Source organism: Drosophila ananassae, chromosome 3R (assembly GCF_017639315.1).
Source record: "Drosophila ananassae strain 14024-0371.13 chromosome 3R, ASM1763931v2, whole genome shotgun sequence".
Taxonomy (NCBI): domain Eukaryota; kingdom Metazoa; phylum Arthropoda; class Insecta; order Diptera; family Drosophilidae; genus Drosophila; species Drosophila ananassae.
Window position 1 is genome coordinate 11,584,478 of NC_057930.1, and position 23,394 is coordinate 11,607,871.

Below are 23,394 nucleotides of genomic sequence, written 5' to 3' on the forward strand. Positions count from 1 at the left end.
GTGGACTATAGCTTGTCATGTCCAACTTACCGGCTGCTGCTGCTGCAGAGTTCACTTGCTGCTGGGCGGATTTCAAGACGGCAGCCGAGACGGGCGGCGGACTACCCACATTTCCGGGCAGTATTTGACCAGTCTGCAGGCTGTGAACCACGGGATTGGGTTTTCCCGGAGGCGGAGATGGCGTTAGCTGGTGCTGTTGCGGTTGCAGATGCGCTGGAGGCTTCTGTTGCAACAACAATGCCGGATGCGAGGGCAATATCATGCCATGGGGTGGAATCTGAACCGGAGCACCCTTTGGTGGCTGGTTGGGTGGCTTGTACAGTTGCTGCTGCTGGACGACCGCTGCTGTCGAGGTGGGTGGCGCGTAGCCAAAGTTGGGCTTGGCCATTTGCAGATGGGCTCCTGCCTGCGATGTGGGTGGCGGTGTTGCTGCCACCGAGGCCTTCGAGCTCACCACATGCAATATCTGCTGAGGTGCTGCCGAAGTGGCCTGCTTGATCACCAGCGTCTGTGGCTGCTGTTGCTGCGGGTTTCCTGCAACTCCAGCTCCCTGTCCGGCTATCCTGGGGGAATGCGGCGAGTGGGCCGTGGGAGGAGGAACGTTCACCATCAAGTGCTGCTGCTGTTGCTGCTGCAGATGTCGTGCAATCATTTGTGGCTGCAACAGTTGCTGGTTGCCAGCTGCATCAGTCAGCAACATGTGCCCTGGAATCGGTTGTTGATTAGCTCCTGGCTGTTTCGTGGGTGTCATCTGCTGCTGTTGCTGCTGCTGCTGTTGTTGCTGCTGCTGTTGCTGAAGATTCTTCTCCCTGTTCAGTACATGGGCCTTGAGTGGCTGCGGTGGCCGGACATTGGTGTGCTGAGCATGTTGCAACACCGTGGGCAGCGGGTTCTGTTGGATTACAATCGGCTGCTTGGGTGGCACCACCATCTGCTGCGGTGGTTGCTGCTGCTGGATCACCATCGGGTTGGGATTGCCCTTCACCAGCACACTCACTGGCTTGTTCAGCTCCAGTTGCACCGGCTTGCCCAAGGAGGTAATCGGAGTGGTGGCCGGAGCAATGACTGTGGCATTGATTTGCAAGTTGGACTGCTGCAGACCCGGCTGATTCTGTTGGGAAGGATGCTGCAGCGGCAGGTGTTGTTGCTGCTGCTGGGGGTGGTGGTGCGGTGGTTGCTGCTGCTGGAAGCTGTTGGCCGGACCCAGTGGTCCCATGTCGCTGCTGCTGTTGGCTGAAGCAGCGGCCGTAGCTGCTGGGAGGTTGCCCTCCTTGCCCTGAGGCATGCCGGCTGTGATGACGCCCGTGACAGGATCCACCAGAGCCTTGCTAACCGCGTCGGCTGCTCCGCCGGTGATCTTCTGGGTGGCCGGAGCTGCTGTCTGGTGCATCGGCAGTCCCCCGCTGGGTATGGACGAGTTGATGGCCTGGTAGGACTCGATCTCCGCCGCAGCAATGGCCTTCTTCTTGGGATGCTGGGGTATGGTTGGCTTTGGAACCGGCATGGGCAGTGAAACTGGCACAGGAACCGGAACGGGCACCGGCACGGCTACTGAAACAGGCACCGGAACCGGAGTCGGAGCCGGAGTATCCACTTCCTTGCTCTCCAGCCGCGGCATATGTGCTGGCGGCTGCTGAGGTGGCTGCTGCACTGGCTCGGGCGTGGGTGGCAAATGGATAGGAGCAGCTGGAGCAGCCGGTGGCGTGGGATTGACAGCCACTGGTGGATCCTCCATCATAGACGGCATATCGGTAATGGTCTTCCTGTCCTTGAACCGCCGCGGGCGTCCCACGGAGTTCGGTGGCTGAACCACATCGACCTTCTTGGCCTGGGCGTTCCTGCCCGACCTCCTCGGTGGTGTCTGGGCGCCCTTGGGAAGCTGCTGGGCATTGCCGGTCGGTGTATTCGTATTCCGCACCACATCCTCGATTATGTCATCGACAGTGCTGCGATCCTCCTTCTCCTGGAGGCGGCGAGACTTGCGGGTGTTGCCCAACTCAGAACTGTCGCCCGAGGGATCCGCCGACTGGGACACGTCACTGCCAGCCTGCTCCGGTTCAGGAGCGCTGGTTTTGATCGAGGGCTGCGTCTTGTTGATGGTCAGGATGAGACGCGGGCGCTGGTCCTCGCCAGCTGCCATCACATTGGAGGCCGGTGCCTTGGCCTTTCCGGGCTCATCGCCCGCATCCTCGTGGAACTCGTAGATGTCCTGGCTGCTGCTGCTGCTGCCCATCTGCTCCTGCACCTGGGTGATGGCCTGGTTGATTGCCTTCTTCTCGGCAGCTGTCAGCACTGGAGTGGGATTCGGGTTGGGTGTGGCAACAGGTGGGGTGGCAACTGGTGGTGTGGCAGCCGCTGCTGCTGCCATTTCGAGTGCCTTTTGCTGGGCAGCCAGTTGTTGCTGTTGGAGCTGCTGCTGTTGCAAGAGCAGGTTCCTCGGCGGACGACCCTTTCGGCCGCGGGTCACTGGGGCCGTCACTGGCTTCCGCAATCGCGTCTGCACTCCATTGTCTCCTGGCTGCAGGTTCAGAGCCGCATCTGCCCCAGGGGCAGCCAGCGATGGTGTCGTTAGAGGAATGCCTCCTTGTTTCTTGACGCCACGAGGCTGTCGGCCGCGCTTGGCTGCTCCTCCTCGGCCCGGTGGCCTGCCCACGGTCGGCGTTGATAGCTTCACTGGCGGCAGCTGACGGGTTTCCGTTTCATCCTCGGTGTCATGGTCATTGGAGCTGTTTGTGTTCAGCAGGAGTGGCTTCTCCTGGTTGGCCATCTCCACCATGGCCGGATTGGCAACAGGAACACTCACAGGAACGGATGGTGGTGGTGCTGCTGGAGCCACATCCTTGACAACGGCTGGAGGCTCCAGCTTCTTGATGACACTGTCGATATTCACCTCCTTGGCGGACCAGTAGTCACTGTCCACCTCCTTGGAGTCCTGCTCGATGAGTTCATCCTGCTTGGGTTGCGAGATCTTGATGAGATTCTCCTCCGTCAGCAAGGACGCGGCACCTGCTCCGGCCGCCTTGGGTGAGATGACTGCCGAACTGGTGGTGGGAGTGGGCGTTCGGATAACCGAGACACTCTCGGATGTCTTCAAGGTAGCCATTGCCATTGCCGATGATTCCCCATGGCCAGGAGGAGCGGTTGGCTTCTCGTTGGCTTGGTTCGGCGGATAGTGAATGGCATTTGCGGGCGGCCCGGCTGCTGCTGGTGGCGGAGCAGTCACTTGGCTCGGTGGCGGCACAATGTGCTGCTGCACGATCAGCTTCGGAGTGCTCTGGATCACGTTCAGCAGGGTTGGATGCGGCATACTGGCTCCAGGTGAAGCCTGTTGCTGTTGCGGCGAGTGCTGGGGTGGCGGCTGCAACGGCTGCTGCGGGTGAGGCTGAGGCACAACCCTCGACAGGATTCCTGCCGGTTGTCCTGGCTTGGTGGGCGGACTATGCGGCAACTGTTGCGGCGGCTGCTGTGTCGGTCCGCCTCTGGGTGGTGCATGCGGACCAAGATGCTGCTGCTGCTGCTGCGGCGGTTGTTGCGCAAACATGGGAGCTTGTTGTACCAAATGAGGAGCTCCCTGCGGCGACGATTGCTGCTGCTGTTGTTGCTGTTGCTGCTGCTGCGGCGGGGCATGAATCTGTTGCTGCAACTTCTGGATGTGCATCTGCTGTTGCTGCTGCTGCTGGTTGAGATGCTGCTGCTGTGCCTGGTGCTGCTGGTTGAGCTGCTGCTGCTGTGCCTGGTGTTGCTGGTTCAGCTGCTGCTGCTGCGCCTGATGCTGCTGGCTCAACTGCTGCTGGGCCTGCGTCTGCTGCTGCTGCAGTTGATGTTGCTGCACCGGCATCAGTGGCTGCGGCTGACCATGCATTCGCTGCTGCTGCTGCTGGATCTGCTGGTACTTCTGCTGCTGCATTATCTGCTGGTGCATCAGCTGCTGAACGTGCTGCTGGTGCGCCGCCATCTTGGCCATCATCTGCGGCGAGTGCTGCTGCTGCTGCTGGGCCTGGTGGTGTTGCTGCTGCTGCTGCCCGCTGACGTGCAGATTCTTGTGCGGCGGCAGGCTGCCCAAAGGCGGCGAGCTGGCCACCTGCGACTGGGTCGCCTGCTGCGGCTGCACCGTCACCACCTTGCTGATGATGGTCGGGTGGTGGGGCACCGCCATGGGCGGCATCTTCTGCAGCGGCACCGGCATCAGTTGCGGCGATGTTTGCAGCTCAATCACAGACTTGGTCGAAGGCTGCTGCGGCAGCTGTTGTGGTGGCTGCTGGCTCCTCGGCTGGTAGCTGTTCGGCTTGCTGGTCGTGGGCGAGCTGTTGGTGGCCACCACCCGAGCAGTTGGACTGGCCAGTGGACTCATGTTGTTGCTACCCTGCGGACTAGTCATCAGCGCATGTTGCTGCGGCTGCTGGGGGTGGGGCTGCTGGTTAACCACAGGCTTTCCGGCGGGACTCAGTGGACCCACCAGGCGACCGGGCGCTCCACCACGTCCTGGCGACAGCAGAGGACTATGCGGTGATGGTGCTCGCATGCCCAGGACATAGGCTCCTGGAAGTGGTTGCTGCTGCGGCTGCTGGTGCGGCGACAGAACCATTTGTGGCACCGCAAAGTGAGGTATGTTGTCGGGAATGGAGATGGTCGGTGGCTGCATGATGAGCGACTGCGTCCGCAGTGGCTGTGGCTGCGTTGGTGGCGGTGCCTGCTTCGGTGTGGAAGCCTGGGGCATGATGTTCTGGCCGGGGGTGGTGGGACTTCCGAAGGACATGGAAGCGGACGCTGCTGGCGAGGCTGTGCAGGAGCTGCTGCTGGCTGAGCTAGAGCTAGAACTGGAGCTGGAGCAGTTGCCCATGACATTGGACAGATCCAGGTTGATGACGGGCGTGGAATGAGTGCCAGAAGTGGCAGCTGGCAGCACAGTCTGCACCGGTTGCACCAGAGGCTGCAACAGCTTGCTGATGGTCGGCGGTTCTATCTTAGCCGGGGAGGGGATGGACCCACCCACCGCATTAGCCACTGGCTTCTGCGGCTCCAGCGATGGCAGCTTGGTGATCACCGAGGGCTGTGGCTTTGTGCTCTCCTGGCTGGGCTTCAGAGGCTCCACCTTGGCCGGTGCATCCCTGGCGGATGAGCTGCTGGTGTTCTCCATGGACTTCTCCGGCGACGAGGAGCTCTGGGCGGTCTCATCGATCTTCAGACTGGGTCCACTACTGTCCGCCTCGTCGGGATTCTCCTCCGTGTCGGTGTCGATCTGCAGATCCCGCTCCGACTGCGGCGTGTCTGCCTTGATGTCCATCATGTCCTCATGCCGCAGACTCTGCACCGCCTTGTTCAGCTCGTCGGGATCCAGGACTCCGGCGGGTTGCTCCGGCTCCGGTTCCGGCTCGTTCTCTGGCTCTGGCTCCGGTTCGGGCGCTGCCTCTGGCTCTGGCTCAGGTTCGATCTCCTCCAGTATCGGCACCGGTTCCACAGCACCCTCAATCGCCTTGGCTGCCAGGGCAGCTTCCTCGTCCGGTTCGGCGAGGACCAGCGGGGGTGCCGGTGTGTCCACTTCACTCACCGAGTTCATCTCATCCATGCCGTCCAGCGAGTAGTCCGCCGTGGAGGAAGTGCCGAAGCTCTCGCCCAGCAAGGCGGACACTGCGCTCTCGGTCTCCTCCTGCGAGATCGTAACCCGGGACTTGGTGTCTTCCATCTTCTCCGGGGGCTTGACGGCTCCCGGCGGCGATGCCACTGGGATCTTGGGCTCATCCGCCAACGGATCCAGCAAGGTGGTGGAATTGAACTCCGCCGAGATGGACTGGACAGCCGACTCGCTGATCCTGTCATCCAGCTGGCCGTCGAATCCAGGTATGAAGATGTCCTTCTTCTTGTTCTGGGCAGTGGGTGATGAGGTTTCCACTCCGGCTGATTCGCTGGCCGCTGCCGCTGCTGTCGATGATGTGGGGGTGGTGGCCAGGGCCGAGGACGCACCCACGCCGGCACCACTGCTAACCGGAGTCTCCGCCGACTGGGTGGACAGCATGGAGGTGCTGTTGGCCGTGATGGTGGGCGTCTTGGGAATGGGACTGATCAGGCGCGGCTTGTCGCGCGAGGGCGTCGTCAGGTTATCATTGGAGGCCCTGTTCGTTGGCGTGACTGGAGTCTTTGGAGCTGGAACCTTAGGTGCCGGCACCAGGACATCCTCATCATCATCGCCGATCAGGCAGGGCAGGCTGGGCGATGGCTTGCACATCGGAGGTGACGAGGGACGCTGCTTGTTGGTGGTCTCCATCATCTGCTCCTCTGCGTGCTTGCTAGCTGCCTGGACATTGACTGTCAGCTTGCCGGGAGTAGGTGGAGCGGCGGATGAGTTGCAGGCCACAGCGGGCTGGGATTCGCGGCGATGTTGCTGCTTCTCCTCCTTGGATCGCTTCTTCTTCTTCTTCTTATCCCTGCTCTTGTGCTGTTCCTGCTGCTCGGATTTGCCAGATCCCTTGGGGATGATCTCCACGGAGTTGTTTTCCTCATTGTCGGAGAACCGGAACACGTCCGCCATGTCCGAGCGATAGGTGGTGGCCGTCGATGGAGTGGCCTCCTCGGGCGTCGGCTTGTCGAAGTCGATCATCAGTTGCGCCTCCAGAGCCCTGCCCGCCTCGTCCATGTCCACGCTGTTGTCGTCCTCCAGCTTGGCCTCGATCTTCGAGGAGAGCTGTTGCTGCTGCTGGAGTTGCTGTTGCTGTTCTCGCTGGGATTTCTCGCGTCGCTTCTTCTCACGCTTCTCCTTGCGGTGTCGCTCCCGCTCGGCGTGCGAGGATGAGCTGCTGCCGCCCGTCTGTCGGCTCTTCTCCACCGGGTGCTGCTGTTGCTGCAGCTCCTCCGGGACTGGCAGTGCCACCTCCTGACACTTGCTGCTGGGCGTCATGGGCTCCTGCTTGTAGGTCTGCAGGGCAGCAGAGACAGTAGGTCCCGCAATGGATACACAACTGGCCGAGATCTCCTTGTGATTGTCGCTCTGTTCATCCGGAAACTGGGACTCCTCCTCATCCGAAATGATGCCAAAGATGTACTCCATCTTGTCCTCGCCCCGCTTCGACTGCTGTGGTGGAATCGGTGGTGCCGAAGTGGGTGTGGCGGGCATGGGAGAAGCTGTCGGTAGGGCTCCTCCACTGGAGTTGTACAGCCTTGTGCCGGAGGAGGTGTCCAGGCTCTTGGACTTCTTCGACTTCTTCAGCCGGTGGCGCTCTTCTTTGGAGAGTTTCTCTGAAGTCACATCATTGGTGGTGGCGGAGTTGGTGGTGGAGTTGCTGCTGTTCGCAGTGGTGCTGTTGGCCTCGGTGAGGTTCCTCAGCTTCTCTCGCTTCTTCTCCTTCCGCTCCTTGTGCTTCCGCCGCTCGCTGGCCGAGATGTCCATGGACAGGGAAGTGTTCTCCGTCTTCAGATCATCGAAGGAATCGAATCGGCCCTTGCAGTCCCCGACATTGGACGACGTGGGTGTGTTCGTGTTGGTGGTGTGAACGTCAAAGATCGAAGGCGTTGAGGGCGTCACCACCAGAGGCGTCGGAGGAGCCGATGACTCCACTGTGGACGAGGACTTCAAGCGCTTCTTGCTCTTCTTGTGCTTCTTGCGCGTCTCCGGTGAGTATTCCTTGAGCTTCCCGGAGTCGGAGTAGGCATAGCTGGAGGAGTTGTAGAAGTCTCCGTACTCCTTCTTGATCTCCCGCTCCGCCTTCACCTTCCGCTCCTCCATCGACGAGTTGGAGTCGTGTCGGGACTTGAACTTCTGCTCGGTGTCGGACAGCTGCTCCTGCTTGATTTCCGCGGCCGGAACGGGTGTCGGTGTGGGAGTGGGCTCCTGCTTGATCACCACCTCCGGTGGAGGCTGTGACTGCGACTCCGAGTCGGAAGCTATCCGGGTGGAGTGCGAGTTCCTCTTGCCCATGAAGTTGTGCTTCAGGACCGTTCGCCGGATCTCATCCTCGGAACTGTCGTCGCCATCGCACAGCCTTCGCAGTTTCTGCATTTGGATGGCTCGGTTGGCCTCCGACATGGGACCGCCAGGCTGTTCTGGATCTCCCTGCTCGGCCTCGGAGTCGGAGAAGATGCGCCGCTGCATACGACCCTCGCCCTCTTCGTCCTCATCGTCGCTGCTGGAGAGACCTGGATAGCGGCCATGGAAGCTACTGCTGCCACTGTTCCGATGATGGCGATCCTCGAACTCGGTGTCGGAGTCTCCATCGTAGCTGGTGGAGCGCTTCTTCTTGGCCCGGGACTGCTTCAGTTGCGAGAACTTGGCCTTGATCTTCTTCTCCTCGGCCTGGCGCTGCATGTTCTTGCAGCTCCTGGCCTTCACCTTGTCGTACATGGACACGTTGGGACAATCATCGGGTATGTCAAAGATCGAGTGCTTCTTGGAGGCATCGTCCGTGTCGTCGGAGTCTGCGGAGCTCAGCATCATGAGCTTGATACGCGAGGACTTGGACGAGTGGTGACCCTCATCTGATCCCCGGGACGACTTGCGCTCCAGACTGCGCCGGTGGTGGTGGTGATGTGGCTTTCCACTGGACGTGTTCGTGGCCGCCGAGCTGAGTTCACCCGCCGAGCCACTGCCCGCCGCAGAAATCCTCCTGTGCGGTGGATGCTCCTCGTCCGTATTCGTGGACTCTGCCACCGAATGGCGTTTCTTCTCGCGGTGGTGATGGTGTTCCCGCTTACTCTTATGCCTGGAGGAACTGCTTCCATGGCTGCCATGGTGGCCACTAGAGTGCTCTCGGTCCTTCTCCCGTTTCGGCTGGGCCGGCTGCTCCTCTTCGCTGGTATTCAGTTGCGGCTTGGGATCCAGGGAAGCAACCACTTCGATCGAGGGCGCCGTCTCCATGGACGAGGTGACACTGCTCTTCTGGTGGTGCTTCTCCCGCCGGTGATGTTTCGAGGACGAGGACGACTTGGTGTTGGAGGAGCAATTGTTCTTCTCGTCCTTGGACGAGCTGCTGCTCTTGAGCTCCTTGTGTTCCTTCGAGTCCCGCCGGTCGTTCAGTCGCTGGTTGCTGTTCTGGGTGGCTGCGTTCTGCTGGGAGTTCTCCATCCGGATGCGCTTCACGTAGTCGTCGTGATGGTTCTGCTGGCTGGATGAACCGCCTCCGGCACCACCACTGTGGTTGCTATCCTGCGAGCTGAGACGTCGCTTGTGCATCCGCACTGGCGAGTTGCGCGAGGACTTCCGGGAGCGATCCTTGGAGGAGTTCTCTGCTGTTGTGGGAGTACTGGCCGCAGCTGGAGGAGCCACCGCATCCACGGAGTTCTCCTTGTTGTGCTGGCCGTCGGCGGAGGAGGAGCCGGAGGACTGCTGCTGGGAGGGATTGTTGTTGTGGGTGTAGAAGCTGCTGGCCTCGGAGCTGGCCTCCGACTTGCTCTTGTGGTAGGTGGAGAGCTCTCGCATTCTGGCCATGCGGGCTTCCTGCTGCTCTCGCTCCCGCTGCTCCTTCTCTCGGAGGAGTTCCTTTTCCCGCTGCTCCTTCTCGTGGAGCTCCTTCTCCCTTTGCTCTTTAGCTCGGACGAGTTCCTTCTCCCTCTGCTCCTTCTCGCGGAGCTCCTTCTCCCTTTGCTCCTTCTCCCTCTGCTCCTTCTCGCGTTGCTCTTTCTCGCGGAGCTCTTTGTCCCGCTGTTCCTTCTCCCGTTGCTCCCGCTCCTCCTTCTCCTTTTGTTCCTTCTCCTCTTGCACTTTCCGCTCCCTTTCCCGCTCCTTCTCTCTCTCACGTTCTTCTTTGGCCTTGCGTTCCTCCTTTTCCTTCTCCTCCAGCAGAGCTTTGCGCTCCTTCTCCTCCCTTTCCTGTTGCTTGCGAAGCTCCTTCTCGCGCTTCTCCCGCTCCAGGCGCTCCTTCTTCTCGCGCTCCTGTCGCTGCTCCTTCTCGGACTTCTCCGCCGGCTCCTCGGAGTCACTGGAGTCATCTTCGATGCGCGGAGTGGCTGACTTGGAGGACTGCGACGTGGCCGAGTTCTTGCGCTTGTCGGAGGAGGAGGAGGAGGAACTCTTCTCGGACTTCTTGTTCTTCTTCTCACCCTCCGACCGGTTGTTGTGCTTGCTGTGGCTGGACTTCTCCTGGCTCTTCTTGGAGCTCGAGGACTGGGACTGGGATGTGGATGCAGAGGCCGAGGCAGATGAGGAGGAGGCACTCTTCTTCTGCTGCTGCGGATGCTGCTCTTCCTCGCTGCTGACATTTGGCTTTTGTACATGGATGGCTGAGGAACTGTTACCGTTGGACGACAATGATGTGGCCGCTGGTCCGCTGGAGGACGAGCTGCTGCTGCTGTTGCTGCTGGTGGTGGTGGTGGTGCCCACATTGGTGCTCCCAGGCACTGACGCCGACTTTTGCAGCTGCGCCCGTGCCGGGGACTGCTGCTGAGGATTCGCATCTGGCACGCTCAAGCTCTTCGTGAGAGAACCACCACTGGCAGCCACTGGAGTGCTTGGCAATCTGGGATGCTTGGCCATTTCCGGGGGCGGTGGTGGCGCCGGCTGCACCGCTGGTGGTGGGGCTGCCGTATTGGGCAATGGCGGGTGACTGGGAAACGGATACTGCAGACCCTTGGTGGGGCCCGAGGGCGACGAAGACGGTGCACTGCACGCTGTCGCGGCTCCACTGAGTCCTCCTGGTGCCGACGGCTTGTTAAGCTGTCCGAGATTAACACTCCCGCCCACCGAGGGCGAGGGCGAGGGACTGTTGTAGGGAGACATCGATGCCTGGGGAGAGTTCATCGGCGAGAGGCTGCTCAGTCGCTGGAGCAATCCGCCCGTCTTGCTGCTCGCCCCGCTGCAGTTGCCAATGATGGGCGTCGTTTTGGTGGCCGCCAGATTGGGCAAAGCCGGTGAGGTATTTCCGCTGGGATGCCGGGACGCACCGGCACCGCACAGAGCCGAACCAATCAGACTGGAGGAACTCGAACCCAGGGCGAAATCAGAGCTGGCCGGATCGAACAACTGGTTCTTCTTCAGGCGTTGATAGTCATCGTCGAAGATGCTCTTCTTGGCCAGCACCGACTTCACAATATCCGACGGTTGCAGCTCGTCGATGTCGAGGAACTTGTGCCGGGAATTGCTCGTCGTGCTGGACGTGGTGCCGCTGGAGCTGTTACTGTTCCCGGAGCCGGAGCTGGTTTGGTGGGAGTTGAGGCTGCTGCTGCCCAGGTTCATGTGCATGGAGAGCTGCCACGACGGCGTAGCGCTCGAGGGAGTGTGTCCCGACGACGATCCATGCTCCCGACTGCTACCACCCGACCACCGTTCGTAGTTCTCCTCGAAGTTGCGCAGCCGTTCGTCCAACGACGGACTGCCTCCCGTATTGTGACCCGGAACATCCGAATCGCTGGAATTGGAACTCAGGGATCGGGGTCGCGCCGGACTCGCCATCAGGCCGGAGTTCGAGGAGGAGGAACCTCCCTGAGAGCCCGGCTGCTGTGACTGCTGCTGCGACTGCTGCTGGTTGCTGTGGTGGTGGTGGTGCTGGTGATGATGCTGGTGGTGGTGCGATGAGGACGACGACGAGGATCGCCAGTAGCGCGACGATGGGCTGGGCAGGAAAGCAGATCCCGAGCCCACGTTTAGACTAGAGTTGCTGAGGGAGCAGGTGGTTGACGACGACGATGACGCACCCACCGATGACGAACCGGAGCCCGAGACTCCCCCGGAGGATAGTCCCAGCCTGGACTGTTGCTGTTGTAGCTGCTGCTGCTGTTGCTGGAAGAAGAGTACTCCGAACTTGGGCAGCGGCAGCCACATCACTTCTCGTATCCGCTCGCGCGCCCTCTCTCGGGGCGGCGGCAGGCGTCGCGGCTCCGTCGGCAGCACCTCCGGCCGCTCATCGCAAAGCGGCGTACCTGGCCGGGATCCGTCCGCACTCTCGCCGCCACTGGCCTCGTGCGAGTGATGGGAATGTAGCTGGTGGCCCCTGCCCCTCGAGGCATGATGATGGTAGTCATCCGTCGGCAGACTACTGATACCACTCAGGCCCGATGACGATGAGCCCGACGATCCGCCCACGTTCGTGGTACTGCAGCTGGAGATGGATCCTGATGGCTGCATGGTGGTGGTGACCCTTCGGCGCTTCGCCGCCAATGAGGCATTCATCAGGTGCTGCTGGTCCATGCTGCTGGCGCCCACAAGTCCGTGGCGAAAGGCCGAGGAATTGGAGAGCGCCGTCAGGGCTCCCACATCGATGGACGGGCGCCGGCAGCTGAGCATCATGGATGTTGGAGCTGCCGACTGGTGGCCAGGGAACTTAATGCCGGCTGTCGAGCCACCAGTAGTCTCCGAGACCCGACGAATCTCGCTCTTGCGGTTGAGGGGATCGTGTATCACATCACAGTTGGACAAAGAAATGGGGCTGGGCTTGATGCTGCTGCCGGTACTACTGCTGCTATGTTCGCCAGTGGACTCCAGCTGCGAATAAGACAAGGATTAGTTCAGACATTCTAGAGATTCTGTCAAAGTAGTAGCGATTACTTACCCCGCTGGCATTGGAATGATGGTGGTGATGGTGGTAATCCATTTTGATGCGCTTCCGCGGACTGACCACGCCCTCATCACCACTGGACGGGCATTCCTCGAGTTGTTCTGGTAAATGGAAACGTTGATTGTGCACGTGGTGCAAATCTTTGGCAATCTTACCGCAACGCCTTCGACTGCTGTTGGTGCCCAGTGTACTTCCAGCGACTCCTCCACCTCCACCTCCGCCCGACTGACTGTTGTTCATCGTGACCTCGAGGGGATCTCCCAGGCGGGACACTATTGGAGAATCGGAACGTGCCTCCTCATCTTGTCCACCGGCGCTATTGTTCTGATCTTCAAAGCTGCGAAAGTTACGGGGCCGATTACCGCCTCCAGCTCCCCCTCCACCTCCGGTAGCATCGTTGAAGTCAAAGTCGACGGTGTGCCGTGTATTTCTCGCCATTCGCATCCGTTGCGCCAGGGCTGCCTGCGACATGGCCAGGGAACTGGCGGCGGATGATCCACCCATGGGTGGCAGCGCTGTTCCCGTCACTGTTGTAGCTCCGACCGACGAGGCGGAACTCAAGCTCGGAGCTGGCATAGCACTGCTGGCAGAGCTGGTGCTGCTGCTGGAAGTGCTACTCCCACATCCGATGGTGCTTTGGTTGGTTGAACTGCTGCTGGAGCTGTTGGCCCCACCGACACTGGCGGCTGTACCACTTCCGGGTGTGTTGCCCGGCGAGCTGCCGTCGTTGGAGTTAGTCTGATGCCGGCTGAAGGAAGAGGCCCGCGAGCGCGACTGCGACGTGGAGGAGGTCGGTTCGTAGCGATTGAAGCGCGACGAGGAACCTGTCCAGGGGAGAGATGGATAAGTAACAAGATTTATGGAGTAACCTCTGCAAGAATACTCACCAGCACCCTGCTGCTGTTGCGCCTGCTTCTCTTGCTTGTCGTAGAAGGCATCCTGGCACTCCCGGGATGCAAAGTCCACCTGCAACTTCCTGCCGCGCATAATCGTGCCCCGCATATCCTTGACAGCGGCCTGGGCATTCTGTACCTGGTCGTAGAGGACCAGCGCCAGCTGCCTGTTCCGATCAATGCTGACCTTGGTGACAGTGCCGAAGCGCGTGAACTGGGACTGAAGAAACGACTCGGACACCTTCTCGCCAACACCATCGATCCACACACAGTTGGTGGGCATGGACTTGCCGAAGCCCAGCTTGATCCGGTTGCTGCCCAGGTGCTCGCCGTCCATTTTGCGCATTGCCTTCACCACGGAGACAATGTCCGAATACTGACAGAAGGCGTATGCGTTCAGGCCCTGCTTCTTGATGTCGATCTCGATGATCTCGCCGAAGCCCTCAAAGTGCCCACGCAGTTCGCCGGCGGTGATGTCCTTCTCGAGGTTCCCAATGAACAGGGTTCTCGTTGACTTCGGATGGTATTCGTCCAGCTCCGCTTCGTACGGCCGGAACTCGTTATCCTCGACATCATAGCCCTGGTAGGGTTCCACCTCGATCTTGCAGCCAAAGAAGTGTTTGTCGTGCGACACTTCCAGTGCCTTCTCCACATCATCGGGCTTCTTGAAGCAGACCAGAGCATAGCGCTCCGAATTCTGTCCAACCACTTTGACCCACGTGACCTTGCCGTGCTTTTTGTACTCATGGAAGAGACCATCCTTGAGGGATGTGTCTGAGGAACGGGCGGGCAGGTTGCGGACTCGTATCGCCAGTGGCCGGTTGTCCTCGGAATGCACCACAGGATTGGCTGTCAGGCAGGATATGCTCGAGCTGGAGCTGCTCGAGGAGGATGAACTCGAGCCGCAGCCCCCGCCGCTGCCGCCGCCACTGACTGCATTGCTGGCGACACCAGCACTGCCACTGGGATTTGAAGAGTTGCCTGCAGATGGAGGATAGGAGTTAGTAGAGTCTCTTAAGGAGATAATGATTGGATACTCACTGGTCACGGCCACTGACTGAAGGTTGCGACCGCTTCGACCGTCCGACGATGTCGTCGCCATCGCACAATTGCCCGTGGACTGGACGGGACTGGACGCGTGCGAGTGGGACGAGGAGTGGGAGGAGGCCGACGAGGAGCTGTGCGAGCTGCTGTAACTGCTCGGCGATCTCGAGTGCGAGCGACTGGAGGAGGTGGTGCTGCGTCCGTGCAGGTGATGTCGCGTCCGGACCGGATGCGTCGGCATACCATTACCGTCCACGGCCGCCGCCAAGGTAGCGGCCACATTTAAAATGTCACCACTGCCGGTTGACGCCGGGTTAGCTCCTCCTGGCGCTGCTCCTGCTCCCGCACCCGCTCCAGTTCCAGCTGCTGATCCTGCTCCTACTCCTGCCGCTCCACTAGCTCCAGATGCTATCGTGGGCATGGTTGGAGTTGCCGTGGTTATTGTATTATTTAAACTATTACTACTAAAACTATTGTTTGTGATTGTACTTGTCGTCGTCATTGGAACGTTGCTCGCTCCACCTGGCGATTCCGAACCAGAGCGTGCTCCTCCACTACTCGTTCCTGTTCCTAAGCCTGTGCCTGTGCCTGTGCCCGTTCCTGCTGCTCCTTTTAACAGCTTATTGTGTTTACTGTTGTGCAGGAGGATCTTACGCGAGGCGGCGGTGGCCAGCGAATCATCCGCAGGAGCACTGCCCGCATACGCAACGCTCCGGTGTACGGATTGGGATTGGGCGGGTGATGAGCAGGTTGTCCCTCCTCCTCCTCCTACACCTCCTCCTGCTATCCCACCGCTTGGACTGCTGCTGTTGCTGCTGTAGTGCGGGTGGTGTTGAGGATTCTGTAGATGCGGAGGTGGTTGCTGATGCGGATGCTGCTGCTGTTGCGGAGGCGGATGATGTTGATGCTGCTGCTGTTGCTGCTGCTGCTGCTGGTTGATCGGTGAGCTGCTCATTGGGAAGCCACCGGCTGCTGAGGCGCCGGCATTGCCACTGCCACCAGGACTTTTCAATTGGGCCGTCGTTGCAGCAGCGGCGGCTTCGTACCATGACTGTGGTGGTGCCACCCGTGCCGTCTGCTGATTCTGGTGGATATTGTGGCTACTGCTCCGGTCGCCTAGCGCTTGCGGTGCCCCCAAACCGCCCCCGCCTCCTATACCACCACCACCGCCACCAACTACACCACCAGCTCCTGCTGCCGCTGCTGCTGATGCTGCTGTCGTCGTCGTCGTCGTCGTCGTGTTGCTGTTGTTGATGATGCTATTGCTGCTGTGACCACTGGCAGAACCATTCCTGTACAGGCGATCTCGATTACGTGATCTCTCAGTGGATCCTCCTGGACTGGCGGCGTTGGAATTTGTATTTGTATTGGAGTTTGTGTGGGCGTGGGCGTGGGCGTTGGCGTGGGAGTGGGGTATGGAGGCGTTCGACTGATATTGACTGACTAAGCGGCTGTTGGTGCGGTCGTAGTAGTTCCTTTCGTAGCTGTTTGTCGGTGGTTCCTCTGTAGACCTGTAACAAGGATAATGATATTCTGATTAGTTACGACCGTCTAAAGGACTTGAGACTTAAAATTAAACTAAAATAGTTAAGATTATGGCTTAAAAATGGGCATCAGGACATGTCTAAGGGACATGGCTCTCAGTTTTCCACTTTTTTTAGACACTATTTTGGACATAACTCCATCTCCTGACTGACCCACCTCCGCATAATATTATTTCTCAGTTTTCTCTAGGAAAATCGTTGTCGTTTTTTTTTTTTTAGATTTTTGAGACAGGACCCGGGGGGCGGGCGAACCTGGGCTTGGTGGGTGGCCTCTCATCGAGGACCTCTCCACCGGATTATAGCCTTGTGGCTTCTGTCTTCGCTCTGGTCATCCACTGGAGAAGAGATCTATCTCACTGACCAAATAAATAAACGGCGCCAAATTCTCAAATTCTCCTCTTTTTAGCCAATTCTTTCTCTTATTCTGTTTACGCGGCAACACCAACACACAAACAAATAAATAAACTCTCACACACACAACGCACGCACACAAAAAAAAAGAAAAATGCCGGGAGCCACGTTATTTTTGCCTTTGACTTTTTATCTTTTGCTTATTTCTTTGCCGGCTGCGATCAACCGGTTTTCCACCTTTATATTCGTAATTTTTATTCGCTTTTTGCACGGCACAGGGCACAATATTTAATTTTTTTTTGGTGTGGCTTTGGCCCGCGTTCTTTCTGCGTTTCGTTTTTGTTTAAATAATTCCTTCTTTCCGCTTGTTCCGCTCATTCGCGTGTAGTGCTGCAGAAGTTGACAAACCAGAGGTTCTGAACTTGGGTGGTTTAAGTCTGAGCTAAACACTACTAGTGCCGTCTCTGACAGAGTTTCATCTCTAACAACGTAACGAAGAAATGACGTTACGTTATTAAAAATATATTTTAGATTTTATTAATTAACATGTTTTTGAATTATTATAAACATTTTTTATAGTACTGATATATAACGGGCAATTTTTTTTATTTGCACATGTTTTAATTTTTTTTAACTTGGTAGTAGGAAAATTTTTATTCCATTTTGAAAACCCTTTGTAAGTTTTTTTTTTTTATTATTTTTTAATTATTTTAAAATATATATTATCCAGAATTATCAACTAATAATATCAAACTTTGAATGAGTTTTTGTTTAAAAAACTATTTAAATTTTTTAACACTTTAAATCATTTCTGAAAGATGACATTTTCAAAAAATATTTAAAATTGGATATCTAAGTATTTTTAGAAATGATGGTCCATTAAATTGATTCCTGTCTTTAAAAATAACTTTCTAAATGTCTTTCTAGATATCCTGTTTAATTGTATACTTTATATTTGTTTCAAAATATGAAATATTAAAATTTTTAATAAATTTCACATACCCATATTAAATAAAAAGATGAAGAAATATTTATTTCTGATTGTTGACCCACTGAGAGATGCAATTCGTAATATATTTCCGGCTCGACTGACTGGTTCGATCGGAAGACTATTTTCAAAATTTACTTATAGGCCGGCTGGTCGGGCCAAATGTTGTTTTTCTTGCCACTCCATGAGTGGAACAGGGACAAGAATAGGAAGCGAAAACCCCAGGTAGAAAAATATACCATTTAAGCATTTACTTTTCTACCTGAACTCCGCTGTTAACCAAAAAGAAAAAAAATAACCAACCATTAAAGTCGCAAAAACCAACCCCCAGATATAAATTAACGCGCAAAAGGCTCGCGAAGAACTCATTCCATTCGAAAAACTTCGACTTTGGTGGAAGTGGAAGTGGAGGAACTCTCTGAGAACCCCGAGGGGTTCAGGTTCAGTTCTATATTTCTACTTTTCCTAAGGGAAACCGAAAAAAAAAACAAAAACAGCAACGAGCAAAACGCTTACTGTTGAAAAGAAAGAAAAACAGGCGCGACCTTTGCTAAAATGTTTGTATTTCTTTTCATTCCCAATGTTCATTCTATTGTTAGGGTTTAGGCGACTGAGAACTGAGAACTGAGTACTGAGATCACAAGATGTGTTTTTTGTTCGCAATAGGTCGCTTTTACATAAAAATGCAAAAATTCCTAAAGAAAAAAGGGAGCAAAAGGGCACAGGGCATAGGGGCTTGGAAGGTATAGAATTTACAAAATTTTTACATATTTTTACATTCTTAAAGAGGAGTCTTGAAGCCGAGTTAGCAAATGAGATATAATTTAACTTTAAAGATATACTATTTAATATTTAAATTACTTATATTTCATTTTAAATTGAAAAATTAATAGTTTATTATAATAGAATATGTCTCTATAGACAGAATACCTATTTTATAAGAAGGTTCTTCACTGCTCGACTTACAAATGAGGCTTATGAACGCGTTCAATGGCACTGGGTACTGAGTACTGAGTACTGACTACTGGAGGTCTCTGACTCTCCGAGTACTTTTTGAAACCTCAGAACCGAACAAACAAAACACAGATCCGTCGATCGTATTCGCTGTAGGCTAATCTACTCCGTAGATAAGCAACGAACGACCTCGTCCTCGTCCTCAGTCCGCAGCCCCTTTTTCAGAACTGGGATTTAGGATCAAAGATCGGGGGATGTGAGTCATATGGAATAGCTTCTGGTCTGGTAGAGAAAATGCATCTGTTTTGGATATTTTAGGGGAAGAATCTAAGGGATGATAAACCAGTAATATAATATATATCTTGTTCAGCAGATGTAGATATATTTCTGATAAGTAATATAAGAGTTTCAATTAAATAAAGGACTCTCATTTAATCCAAAACCTCATACTGACTACTGGCTTGTAAGTTCTTCCCTCCAACAATGGCAGTTCTTGCCACCCATATCTCCATATCCATATCCATATAATGCCAGCGTGTACTGATGAATTGAAGCCATTCTAGTTTGGCCTGATCCCCACCCTTTTCTATTTGCCATCCATCCATCCATCCATCCATCGCTCAATTTCCTTCCATGTCTCGGAGATTTTTTTTAAAGCCGCATTAAGCGCTTTAAGCTAGCAGCACTTAAAATATGGCCATATAGAACAGAGACCAGAGACCAGAAACAGAAACAGAAACAGCCAACAATCAAGCAGTTTCCCCATATATAGTATAGAGTATGTATGTGGCAAGTATATACTGAATGTGGCTGCCACATAACAGCTATATATATATACGACTGCAGCATTATTCAGTCGCTCTGCCGCTGCCTCAGTTGGCTGCAAGCTCTGACCTGAGCAGCAGAGCACTTGGCAGACCAAGTGGCAATGTTGCATGTAGCATGACTCAAAGCGGGTGGCACTTAACAGGGGAAGCTTTATTTCCATTTCAATTTTATACTTTTTTTTTTTTAGAAAAATAATAGACTTTTTTAAAGAAGGATTCTGGTTTTGAGAAGATCCTGGAATATAGATCCCCTACCTATAGATCCTTTTTGAGGCAAATGCAATCCAGGATATATTATGTGGGTGTAGGTGTGTGCAAGAGAGAGATGGCCAGACGACAGTGGGAGAAAGAGGCAACTTTGTCCGCCATGCGCAGTCGAGGTGCCTCGGAAAAATCAATTCAGCTAAAAGTGCGCCCGGTTCAGGGAATTGCAGGGCCACACACACCAACACACACACACCAGCACACACACAACCAGAACAAACACCCACACACAACCCATTACTGGGCAACATTTGTTGCGCCATCCATTGCAGATTGTTGGCCCAGAAGAGGGGGAGAGCTTGTCCGGGGGAGCAAGTCCGGGGAGTGGCTGGTGACCAGTTCAAGTAATGGCATGGCTTGGGATGGCCACCCATCCACCAACTGCCACCCAGAAAGTCCCAAAAGGTGGGCGGACATTTTTGGGCGTCTGTAAATTGCATTACTGCCATGTTTCCACCACTGGCTTATGTAATACATGGCCAGAAGCCGCAGTAAATGGCCAAGAAGCACCATAACAAATACAATAAATATTAACTTTTATGAAAAGTAATTTCTCTAACAATTTTATTTGAAACTTTTATGAAAAAGGGATCATAATTGAAGGGGTTTAGAAAAGCTGAAAGTTTAGAACAAGAACTACAAGGAACTCGATGGATTGAAAAGGATTATGAGAGCTACTTTAGAGAGAGAGGATCCTAGCCATACATCTTCTATAGCTTAACTTCTATAGTTTCCTTTCAGTGTATCCTGCGGCTGGCCAGGCTAAAGGCTTCCCTTTTCTTTTGTCCCGGCAAAAGTTTCGCTCCGAACGTCCTTGTTTGAGGTTATTTCTGTGTATATTTCTGGCTGGGTCTCGCCTCCACATAGACCTGATACATATATATCCCAGAGTGGGTGGTGGGTGGTGGTGGTAAGGGGAGATTCTGGAGAGGAAACCACGTATATAGCCAGCAGGATATTCCCGCATGTAACACACACACACAGTTACTGAGACAGGGACAAGTGCCTTTTACATATAGCCAGAGTTGAAATTCCTGAAATCCTTTTTTAGCCTTTCATTCAATCATTGCTGGGCGGTGGCCCTGTCCTGCCCAGTCCTGCCCTGTCCTGGCCTATCCTGCCATATCGTCCTGGCATTTCTCCACACCGAACACTGCAGTCAAAGTAATTTGAGGAAGAGGAGTCAGGGAACATGCCCTGACTGTGTCTCCTTCAGGGCGTGAAATTTATCAACATCAGGGAGTTGGCAGCAGAAGCAGTAACAGAAACAGGAGCTGTAGCAGGAGCAGAAACAGGAGATGTAGCAGGAGCCATTGGAATCAGCAGCAGCCCCCTTGGAGCCAGGCAAAAAGTTGAAGGACACGGGAATGACAGGACACACAGGACGTAAACATGGTATTCTCGCAAAGGAATTAGATAAAACTTTTAACAAAAGAGAGACAGGACACCCGATGGGCCCAGCCCAGCCCAGCCTAGCCAAAAAATGGAAGATAAAGGACCTACCAGAGGTTCTTAAACTTTTCTTTTTTTTTTTTTGGAAACGCTCCAGGTTGAAGGTTGAAATGGCTGGCATTTCTTTGGAAATGTTTTAAATGTCTGATTTTAGGGATAAGAGCCAAGAATAAAAAAAAAAGAAAAACTCATTAAAAAGAAACTTTTCAGGAATGAGTTTGGATAATATTTTAAAAGCCATCAACTATAAAGTAATTTTTAAGAATAAATCTATAAAGAATTGGACTTAAAAATAAGGATTTTTATTGCTAATTTATTTTTTCTACAATTCTCTAGGGTCTAGATCCCATCTAAAAAAATTCTAGAACCCCCAAAAGATTTACTTTCAAGCTCTGATTTATTTTATTCCTAATGTCCTCTCGAGGGACTTCTTTTCTCATTGTTATTCCTCAAAATCCTATATTTTATGCAACATAATGGGATGGCCATTTAAAGCTGCGCCAGACAATAGAGTTCTAGTTGCCACACTGCAGTTGCATGGCTTTAAAAATTATATAAGCTTTCCGAAAGAGCCACGCCCCCTCGGTGAACTGCAGAAGTGGGTGGTTGTGGGCCAGCGCCCAGGGCTCAAAGGAGAATACAGAATGCAAAGCGGGTTAAAATAAGGAAACAGCTAATGGGGTTTAATGATCACTTAAGGAAATAGTTGGCTTTTATTAGAGAGACTAAGATATAAATATTTTTTAAATATTTTCAAAGTAATATCAAGGAAGTTCCTTAAAAAAAATATAATAAAATTTAATAATAAATATAATAAATAAATTTTTTGTAATAAAATTATAACATATATTTTGATATTAATTTTCCTCAGTGTACAAATATTGCAGTCAACGCATCTCTCTTGCATCCTGGCTGGCTTATTATTAACTTCAACTGGCGACCTCAATTAAAGTGCCGTCCTGTCACTGCATGCAGCTACCCCTATATATGTGTGTGTGTGTGTGTGGCGTCTCTGCGACAAAGTCAGAGGGCAAAGTTGAATAAAAGCTGTGTGGCAAGGCGACAAGACAAGAAGAGTAGCGGGGGAGGTAGAGGAGCCAGCAGCAGGCGGAAATACACAGAGAGGTGGAGAAAAATGACGCAGCGCTGCTTTCCTAGGCCAAAGTGACGCAACCGGAAGCGCTCAGCCAAAAAGGAAAGAAAAAAAAAAAAAAAACAAAAAAAAAAGTAACAAAAAAGGAAAACAAAAACCCCAAAAGTGGGCGGCTGTGGGTGGTGTTCTACCACAGAGTGAAAGAAGAAGCAGAACTGAAGAGAGAACTACTGTCCCAGGCCCAGGTTCAGACCCAGGCCCAGGCCGGCTCAAAGTATTGAATGAAACTTATGCAAGAAACAACAACAATAAGAAGAGGGAGGCACTAAGAGGGAGGCACTGAGAGAAAGGCATTGAGAGCAAGGCACTGAGAGACAGGGCACTGAGAGACAGACACTGAGAAACAGGGTGTGGAGACCAGGAGACTTAGGGACTGAGAGGAGAATCTTCAGGAAGGTGCTTCAGCACCAATGTAAGAGAGAGCGCCTGCGCGCTCTAAATTCCGTTACACGTACATAATGTAAAGGGAAAATTGCCGCTAGATATATTACATACGCAAAATACATACAAACATACATACATATATGTATGTATATATCATATGGCATATATGTATAGCCAGGACATTGGTTGTCTTTCATATCCTGGCTGGGAGCTAGCCCACCCACAGCCGCAGGACCATAAAACCAGCAGCAACAATAACAATCAAAACAACAACAACATAAATTGCAGCACCAGCAGAGGTAGCAGCAGCCAAAAGGAAATGACAAAAATAGCAAAAGTATACAGAGGAAAAAGGATAGAGGATAGAGCAAAATCAACTAAAAATGTTCAGGAGCCTGAACTAACAATTCAAAAAGGGGGGCGGCGGTCGCTGGCTGAGGGATTGGGGAGGGAGGGGTGGCTATGTCCTTATATCCCTAACCTTTGGGAGTGGGGATCCTAGATGCTGGCTGGGATGGCTGGGCTGGTTTTGTCTGAAAACGAGGTCGTGGAAATGGAAAATGAAAGCAGTTCGAAGAGACACTGGCGACGCCATGTTGGTTTTTCCTACACAGGAAGTCCTCCTGCTACCCACCTCCCTCTTTCTCTCTAATGCTATCTCTGTCCAATGCCGGCAATATAAACTCTCATCGTTTCTTGTTGTTTTAAGTGCAGTGTTATTATTATTTGTTGGTTTTTTTCTTCTTTTTCTGCCATGTGCAGCTGCTAATGAAGAAGCTTTTTGGCCAAGAGCACCAGCACCAGCAGCAGCAGCAAGAAAAAAAAAACAAAACTAACAATAACAAAATGCTGGAGGAGCAGTAGCAAACTACAACAACAATGTACACTTTTGGGAGTGGCTTTAAAATACAGTTATACAGCAAAAACAATGGCAACATCAGGCAGCAGCTGCAGAGCCTCAACTATCCAGGACAAAAACCATTTTCATTGCCTACTTTTGAGAGCTCGTGCAAGTTATCACCTACACGAGAGGAAAATAATTTAATTTAAATTGATAATAAAAT

At 53.7% G+C, this 23,394-nt stretch overlaps 1 protein-coding gene across 8 annotated transcripts in view; it reads right to left on the bottom strand.

The window, feature by feature from the left end:
* The window catches only part of LOC6503404 (protein split ends), a 63,972-nt gene that overhangs the window by 4,087 nt on the left and 36,491 nt on the right, over positions 1–23,394 (bottom strand). For 5 of the 8 annotated variants that reach the window (XM_032455502.2, XM_032455498.2, XM_044716345.1 and 2 more), the window contains 4 exons: positions 14,411–15,924; positions 13,364–14,350; positions 12,471–13,300; positions 31–12,403 (listed from right to left, as the gene is read on the bottom strand). In XM_032455502.2, the coding sequence (XP_032311393.1) occupies positions 31–12,403; positions 12,471–13,300; positions 13,364–14,350; positions 14,411–15,924 (15,704 nt within the window). Of the gene's footprint in view, positions 1–30; positions 12,404–12,470; positions 13,301–13,363; positions 14,351–14,410; positions 15,925–16,114; positions 16,887–23,394 lie in introns of those variants that run through there. The other 3 variants (XM_044716346.1, XM_032455501.2, XM_032455504.2) reach the window with 2 other exon arrangements.